The sequence below is a fragment of the Momordica charantia genome, assembly GCF_013281855.1.
Source record: "Momordica charantia cultivar OHB3-1 chromosome 6 unlocalized genomic scaffold, Mcharantia_2.0 BLBB01000006.1, whole genome shotgun sequence".
Classification (NCBI taxonomy): Eukaryota; Viridiplantae; Streptophyta; class Magnoliopsida; order Cucurbitales; family Cucurbitaceae; genus Momordica; species Momordica charantia.
In genome coordinates this window covers 30219498-30228756 of record NW_028275164.1, presented here as the reverse complement: position 1 = coordinate 30228756, position 9259 = coordinate 30219498, and the positions used below count along the sequence as shown (strand labels likewise).

Genomic DNA, 9259 nt, shown 5'->3' with positions numbered 1-9259 from the left:
TTGTTTTGCAATAGTAGAAGTATAGTGCACGTATCACTTTCTTTTATCACATGTGTTGTGTCAAATAAGTCAACATTCATTCTAGAGCAAATCATGTAATCGTTTAGTCAATAATACTAACAACGGGATCATATAATATGATAATTAATTCAAATTTTCATACCTCTATTATTGTGGCTCCACTCCCAAGCTTATGTAACAAATAAAGAATAATCTCCAACCATTTAAAGATGAAAATGAGGACAGCACTATCAGTAGCATATTGACTACTTTTTTAAAAAGCAAAAGATGGAAAAAACAAGAACATGAAAGACTTTCCAAGCCATCTTGTTGTTTTGCCTCCAAACATCTCTTGTATTGTCACAAGCAAGATTCTATCTACATTTCGTGATCGATAATTGATTAGAGTTTTTTTTTTCTTTTTTGTCTTTAATAATATTCCCTCGTCGATGTGGAGAATGATTCAATCGTACAATCTATGAAGAGATATATATTCTCTAATCACTCTGTGTTAAAAATAAATAAATGATAAGAACAGTCAATTTCAAGTAAAAGAAGAATTTAAAGGAGTTAAAAATATATTTTACTATTCGTTAAAGTTTAAAATTTTAAATTTCAAAGTGAGTTGCTCAAATTGATATCTTAAATAAATAAGTTAAATAAAGAGGTCGTGAGTTCGAATCTCCACCCACGTAGAAGTTTAAAACTTTAACTAAATACTACTCATTTAAAAATAAAAAGCTCATGAAACACTATTAAAAAACAATGGAATTAATTTTGTAGGATTGACCATAAATTAATGCTCCCTCAATATCTCAATGTAAAATTCTTAGATGTCGGTAGGTTTCACATTAAAATATTTGAGGTGAAACAACATTTCTATGCTATCACAATAAAGTCAATACATAATATTAATATTAATAATTTTTTATTTATTTTAGAAGTATAAAAAACTTAGTTGTTAATTTAAATTTGTTATTATTTTTTTATTTGTATAATATTTTCTACAATATCTCTCAATATTGACATTTTCCAACAATATCCATTAATATCCATATTTTTATAGCAATAGCCATCGATATTTTTTCTGCAATATCTATTGATATCGACATTTTATCTTATTTCCATCAATATGTCAATAAAATTAAGATCTTGACATTTCTACCAACATCGACATTTAAAACCTTGAGGTGTCCTTTGTTTTCAAGGATCGATTCATCTCTAGATAGTTTTGTAGGAAAATTTATAATGATGTATAAGAATATTTGATTAGCTATCTTTACTTATGAATGTTCAAACATTATATATTTGTTCCAAAGAAAAGCCCTTACAAATATTCATGTACTTTGACTTTTACGTATTTATTAATTTAATAGTTTTTTTTATCACTTTAGTTTGTATTAAATTTAAATGTTATTTTGTAAAATATTTTTATAAAATATTTGATATTAACTATTCATTCCAATTTTAACTTCACCCTTTTTCTCAAAAGAAAATTATATAAATGATGACATTTTATTGAATTATATTTCTACCTTATCAAATCAGATCAAAAGAATTGAGAATAATATTGGATTCTATATAATTGTTTTAACATATATAGAATCTACCCACCAAATAAATAGAGTTATTATATAATTTAATTGAAGTTTATTTTATTGATAAATGTAATATATAAATATACTAAATTACATAGAGTTATTAATTAGTGAACAAGTACATTAGTTTATTTTAATTAAAAAATTAAATAATAAAAATGAAATAAAATATATATGAAAAAAAGAAAGAATAACCAAAATGTAATGAAAAATCCTTCTAATGTAAAAGGCATAAAAATATTTTATGAAAGATCTCCAACGTTGCTATCAAACAAACAGAAAAACGTCCACGCAAAAAGACAATGGAAATAGGGATTCTCCAGCTGGCCCATGCCATGCGAAGGGAGAGCCAATATGAATATAGAAAGTACGACTGGCCACAAATTAACGAGAAAGAGGTGACTGAGATAAAGATGGGACATGAGAGAGCCTTCAAATAGTTAAACAAATGAATATTGAGAACTTAATTACAAGTTACAATTGTACATTCATAACATAGTTTTTTTTACTCGAGGATATTACATTACAAATGAGGGAGATTACAACCTCCGGATTTAGAAAGATACTACTAATGTCTGACCACTTGAACTACGAAACAATAACAAAATAGTAAATGAACCACGTATCCCTGCAATACCGGGAATGAACTACTACAAATACACACTACAAATCACCATTTTCCAGGACTCCACACAATTTGATATTCCAAAATGGAATCTACAAAACCAACCTAAAGAATATTAAGCAAAAATGAAAAGAATTTCAATTCCACCATTTAACCCTCTGGAGCTTACTTTCATGGCCTGCTGCTGCATATCATCATCTATTCTTCAGATTTCTTCTTAGCCTCATTCATCAGATACTCCTCCTTCTCTTTCAGCCAGAGATCTGCAAATTCACAGTTCTTCCAAGCTTCGAACCATGGCCCACCGCGAGTGTAATGGATTGCTTTTGGGAGAGTGGTGAGATCACCCTCTACACTCTTGTTATGGCCCTCAAGGAAGTTCCAAACAAATGGGACTGACCCAATTTCATCATCCTCAAGCCATTGGAACCTGTGAAGAAAAGCACCAGTTTGGGTGTTCACAATCTCAGGTGTCAAGACTTTGTTCTTTGAGTGCCCACAGTTGTACAAAACCATGGAAGACCAGTTCTTCCTTGGGTACACAGTTTGCACTGCACCATCCATTTTTGTAGTTTCTTTTGGTGTGTAATCATGGTGCACACACATAACTGCATACTTATTGTCAACCAAGTCTCTCAGTTCCTTAATGTCTGCTAGGTACAAAAAATCACAGTCGACAAACATTGCCCATCCTTTGTAATTCGCCAGGTACGGGGTTAAGAACCGAGAGAACGAGAACTCGGTGCTCTCAAATTGTCCTCTCTCACGCCAATAGACACCCTTCTTTCTCAGATCTGACTGCTTGATTGGAATGATCTCAACAGGGATTGAAGATCGCTTCAAGATGGAATGGCGACACACCTCATAAGCAAGATCTTCACGAACATCGTAGCCCACAAAGATCTTGAATGGCTGCTCCACATCTCCATTGCTAACCGCAGGATGAGTCACCCCAGTACAAGAACCCATTGGAAGTGGATGCCCCAAATCTTCAGATATAATATTCTCCAATGCTACACTTGCAGTAATTCAACCAAATAGATAAGGGATATTGAAAATCAAAAGTAAACTCAAACGATTTCTTTAACTGCTTAGAAACCATAAACAGCCACACGCGTTAAAATTCTACCAAAGCGTTAAATCACTCACCAGCACCAGACCCAAAAGTTCGGTTCACGCAATCAAATTATTAACATCAATTCTGAATAAATCACATTGCTAAAACTGGGGACAGACAAAATAAATCAATGGGGTAAAAACACGAGGGCTTCAATTAGGAACGAAAAATGTTCCATAAAAAGAATTCGAATCAGAAAGAACACAAAGACCTGCACATTACCGATGTCTTCATCAAAACAAATATATACAATACAGATAAATAATCACAAGATTCGAGGATCTAATTCGAAACGAGGGTTCAAGAAGATGAAACCAGCATAATGAAGTGAAAAATGCATCAGATCTAATTGAATTCCACACACAAAAGTGAAAAGTTAGGGACAAATAATAGAGCAGAATGTACCAAGAAGGACGAAAACGTAGATCTCGAAGAAGAGGAATTGAAAACAGTCAAATTGGTTCGCAGTTCCTTCTCTAATTTGTAGATTTGGGGAAAATCTTGGTCCAAAAAATGTAGGGAGCGTTCTATAAAATCTGCGAGAAAGAGAGAAATAAGCGCGTACGCTCCTTGGGATGGAATTCATGGGATTTTGGGGGAGATTTTATAGGAGGCCTCAAGCACAAGCAGCACGTGTTCACTGCCAATTTTTTTATTTTTTATTTTAATTTTTGAAAAGAAACAAAATAAAGATTAAAAAATTTAGGAAAAAAATAGCAAGTCAACCAAAAAAAAAAAAACTTAGGGAATGTTTAGTGGTAAGATTGTTTTCGCATCCACTTAATCAAGTAAAAATTTTGATAACAATATTTAATATTTTCAGTATTCTCAAATTCTAAATTTGAAATTTTGAAATAATTATCTCATAAAAATTTTATATTAAATAACACAGTGCATAATTTATTTGGTAAAAATATATAAATCAAAACATTTTAACATTAATTTATCAAACACAGACCTTTTTTTTCATTTTTAGAATTAAAAATTTACCAATTACTAATTTACTTCATAGTGTAGTTTATTTTTTTTTTTTTTTTTGAAAATGCAGTTGACACTGACAACAACTATTTAAAAAGGTACAACAATCTTAAACTAAAATGGATTATAAGTGTTTTTTCAAACATTTGCTATGTTTGGTTCTAAATAAAAATCATTTTTAGAAATATCAAAAAGATTTTAAGACGCTTTTTAAAGAAAGACTTCCGACGTGGTATCGAAAAAGTAACTCTAAAGTAATTAATAAATTATCTGTGTCTAATAGATTCATAGACTTTAAAAAGTATCTAATAAGTCTTTAACTTTTAATTTTAGTTTTAATTTTATGTTTAATAGGTTTATAAATTTTTAAAATGTCTAATAAATTTATGAATTTTCAAATTTGTGTCTAAATGCTTTGGATCTATTAGAGACAAATTTAAAAAGTCGGAATCTTAGACCAAACATTAAATTTTACATAGAATGAGTTTGTAATTTTGTTAAGTTAAGTAGGTTAGATATCTATTATAAACAATATTGAAAATTTAAGGATTTATTACACATTTTTTAAGTTGAATAATTTATTGCAATCAAAATTGAAATTTTAGAACCCTATTAATTAAATAAGATTTTTAAAAGTTTTGGTAATTTAACTCAAGTAATTGGTAAAAAAATATAAAATATGTAAGTGTGAAAAAAACTTGTGGTGTGGTGAGGTGAATTGCATCATTTTTAGATATAGTGTAATAAAAAAATAATGGTCAGTGAAAGCACTTTTTAAAAAAATTGTAACCAAACACACATAATTAAAAGCATTTTAATAGTGGGTTTGAAATCACTCTTGAATAATTTTTTTTAACTACCTTTTTCTTAAGCACTTTTGAAAGAATTACCAATTTAGCGTGTTTCGTATAGTTTCCAAAGTGACTTTTTTTGTTTAAGTTGTAGAATTGGTACTAAATAAAAACATTTTTAGAAAATTACATTGCTTTAAAATACATTTAAAAAAACTTGAAAAATAATTAATAATCTAGATATTTTACATTTGTAATTTGGGCACGAAGAGATGATTACTCATAAATAAATATATAAAATAGAATGGGTGTTTAAATTAAATGATTTACCAGGAAAAAGTAGTTAAAAGTAAAAGTGATGCAAAACCAAGATTTAAAATGTTGATGTCAAGAGGTCTCAATTTTATAAATTTGTCAATAAAAATTCGATAAAATGTTAATGTGAATTTTCTGAAAAAGAAAAATTTTATAACAAATAAATATTTTAATTTAAAAGTTATTAATATCAATTTTATATTATTGATACTTTTTAATATTCTATCGATTTTTTTTACCCTATAAAAATATTGATTTACCTCTCTCGTGGATATCAAACTCATGAACGGTCGGTGAAATTGTCGAGCAGGGTGCAAAACTCAATCTAAATTGATACGAAAATGAAAAAAAAAGAAAAAAGAAAAAAGGACACTTTTGGCTGTCGGTGTTTGCACGTGACTTCTTTCTGTGGTTGAAACGGAAACAATGGGCAAAGTAACAGCGGGCACTTTTTTTTCTCTTTTTTAATTTATTGATTTATCTCATTTTTATAATTTATTTATGTGAGAAGATATTTAAAATCTCAGTGAAATACCAAATAAACTGTATTAAAGACCAAAAGTTTTATTAAACATATTTATAGCATAATTTGTTGGCTCCCAAAATATACTATCGTAGTCCCTCTAAAATTATTGGGCTTGTACATGATAGAACCAATAGAAAGCAATAAATGAATTATGGAAATTGGAAAATAATTCGATCAATGACAAAATTAAAGGAATATAGTAATAATTGTACATGATTCTGTCCTCATGACATAACAGTGGAGCAGGGGCAGATTTAAGAACGGCTGGGGGCCATCCCCTGAAATTATTGTATATTTTTTTATACTGTATAATAATACTATTGAAATTATTATAAATGTTGTATATATTGTGAAATATAATTAAAACTATTTATTGACTTCGATTCTCAACTTATATAAATGGAAAATTTTGTTTGATCCTAAGTCTTAAATCTCAACCTATACAAAATAATTTTTTTTTTCATTTTTTTTAAGTAAAATATATGTAAGGGTAGGAGATCGAACTCACAACCTCATAGTAGAGGTATATACCAATCACGGCTGAGCTATGCTTGTTTTTTCTAATATGAATATATTTTTATTTTTTGAATAATTATAATATAGTATCATGATGTTATAATTTATAATTTGTTTTATTATTTCAACTTTGTAAATTTAAAAGAAAAGTTAAAAAGGTCTTACTAAATATTTAAAGTTTTTTTATGTTGTTTGTGTATTTATATAGATAATTCAATCTTATTTTAATTTGAACAAAATAATATTATACGTAAAATTATAACTTTTTGTATTTATTTTACAATAATTTTTAGAACATATACTAGCTAAATCAACTAATATCATACCTAATGATTTATATAGTATAGCTTTCAATATTACCTAATTTGAATATTTATAATAAATACATTTAAAATTATAAATATAAAAATTCATTTTTTTTGTCTCAGATAAGTTGAATCAATTTTTAGCATGAAGTTTTAATTTTATCCAATTAGATAGTCGTTCAACTTTTACTATCTATTAATTTCGTTAAGTCACCCATTAAATTTTTGTAATTTAATTATAAAAATAAAGTCTTATTCTAATAAATTTGACCGGTTAGAAAATTGACTCTGAAATAACTCATCAAAATTTACAAATTAACTAATAAAAAATCAAATCTAATGTTTATTTCGTATGAATCCTATAGATTTCCTATTCAATATAAGTTTTATAATTCACTTTATATATATAAAAATAATTTTTAAAAAATTTTCAAATGAAAGTCCATCGGAGAAAAAGATTATCCAAATTTAATAATGTGTAATTTAACGAAATTAAAAGTTGAAGTCAAAATTTAATATATATATTTTGCAACATTTAAAGATAATTTGTCCCCTCACGTTTAGAAGATGAAGCGCATCTTGTACTCGTTGAAGAAATAGAAAGTCTCACTCTTTTTTTTTTTTTTAAGGAAAAATGTGGAATAAAAAGTTAAGAGAGATCCCGATTGTTTGGGGGGGGGGGGGGGGGGGGGGGGGTTTGAATTTACACGAAATGATGAAGAAGAATATTTAAAAAAATAAAAATTAAAACAGTTATGGAATCTATAAATAGGAAAGCTAAAAAAAAACAAAAAGAAGAAAATAGAGTTTGATTTGGTAAAAGATGGGAAGAAATGAGCGAGGAGGGAGGCGAATAGGGGGCGAGGCGAGGGATATAAAATGGGCGGAAGAGGCAACGGGAAAGGACGGGAAGGAAGAGAGAAAAAAAAATATATGCAATAAAGAGAGAAAAAAATATATATAAAAAAACAAAATAATGGAGCGTTCTCTCCGAAGTGGACCGGTGGCGGGTTTGACCGTAATCTCCCTTCTCCTGGTGGTGCTGCCTCTGGTGGCGCACGGCCACGACAAACCGGTGGTTCTGGAGAACCACGGCGGCGCAGTCCTGAGAGGCAACCTGGATCTCTCCATCGTGTTCTACGGCCGGTTCGGGAGGGTCCAGAAGAACACTTTGAGGGCCTTCATAAAATCGCTGAACTTGAACGCCGGCCCAGGCGGGCCCCCCCAGGTGTCGAACTGGTGGCGCATGGTCGGGAGCTACCAGCCTGGCGGCGGCGTCATCACGGTGAAGGTGGTGAAGCAGTACGTGGACCCCAACTACGCGCTGGGGAAAGTGATGACTAAGGACTTCATCAAGGTTCTGGTGCAGAACGCGGTGGCGGGGCTGCCGAAGGCGATTCCGGTAATTTTCGCGGCGAGGGACGTGACGGTGGAAGGGCTGTGCATGGGGAAGTGCGCGGACCACGGGCTGATCGAGCAGACGCCGTACGTGATCGTGGGGAACCCGGAGACGGAGTGCCCAGGGGCGTGCGCGTGGCCGTTTTACAAGTCGGACTACGGCCCGGCTGGGACCATTCTTAAGCCGCCGAGTGGGAACGTGGCGGCGGACGCGATGGTGGTGTCGTTGGCTTCCGGGCTGGCGTCGGTGGTGACCAACCCCTTCAACACGGGCTTCTTCGATCTCGGGCAGAAGTCGCACATGATCGAGGCCGTCACCGCCTGCCCGGGGATGTTCGGAACCGGAGCCGCCCCCGGGTACACCGGAAAGCTGACGGTGGACCCACGCTCCGGCGGCGCGTACAACGCCGTCGGGTTCAAGGGAAAGAAGTTCCTCCTCCCTGCCATTTGGAACCCCAGCACCAAGTCTTGTTGGACTGTGATGTAAATGTGTTGTTGTAATCCACCACCACCACCACCCCTCCCCCCATTTTCTTTTATTTTCTTCTTTTTTTTTTTTTGAAAATCCATTCATTCTTTTCTTTGTTTTCTTTTTGCCTTTTTCCATTCCTATTCTATTCTGTTGTTCGAAAATTTTAATGAAATAAAAAAGAACTACCCATTTGATCTCATCCACCTTTGATTTTTTGGTTATCTAAATGCTTCCTCGTCGCAATAGCAACTATTTTCATTTTGGTGAGGAAAAACAACAAGATCAATCAATCAATATATATATATATATATATATATATATCTATCTTTAAGTTTAGAGGTTGGAATCCACGTCACATATATTATTGAATTTAGGAATTAAAAAGAAAACTATTTCATAGTCCTAAAATTTAGAGGGATAAATTATTAATAATTTAGAAGGATTGAATTCAGATTATATCGTCCCGATCCTAAAGAAAGTTGCCAATTCCATATTTTTTTCAAACGTTAAACAAACTAATTGAACTAAATATTAATTAATAAAAAATAGGCTAATGATTTGGTTTGATTTTTATTTTATTTAAAGTAGCCTAATGATTTTATTATTTTATAATGGAAT

General features: G+C 31.5%; 1 protein-coding gene and 1 pseudogene across 1 annotated transcript; one reads left to right on the top strand and one right to left on the bottom strand.

The window, feature by feature from the left end:
- Positions 1-2035: 2035 nt before the first annotated feature.
- CDI (Nucleotide-diphospho-sugar transferases superfamily protein) lies at positions 2036-3927 on the bottom strand. The gene is made up of 2 exons (XM_022275546.2): positions 3746-3927; positions 2036-3236 (listed from the first exon to the last, which is right to left on the bottom strand). Exons 1-2 carry the CDS (start codon positions 3924-3926, stop codon positions 2422-2424), a joined length of 996 nt encoding a protein of 331 aa, XP_022131238.2. The 5' UTR covers position 3927; the 3' UTR covers positions 2036-2421.
- Positions 3928-7660: 3733 nt separating this feature from the next.
- On the top strand, positions 7661-8840 carry LOC148211067 (protein EXORDIUM-like 2 pseudogene; annotated as a pseudogene).
- The last annotated feature ends 419 nt before the right edge of the window (positions 8841-9259 follow it).

What these genes read in the sequence shown, in the direction of transcription:
- CDI (XM_022275546.2), bottom strand. Translation starts at nt 3,926, where the DNA reads ATGAATTCCATCCCAAGGAGCGTACGCGCTTATTTCTCTCTTTCTCGC. An exon ending in CTACGTTTTCGTCCTTCTTG is followed by an intron (nt 3,237 to 3,745) that starts GTACATTCTGCT and finishes CTGCAAGTGTAG; the next exon opens with CATTGGAGAATATTATATCT.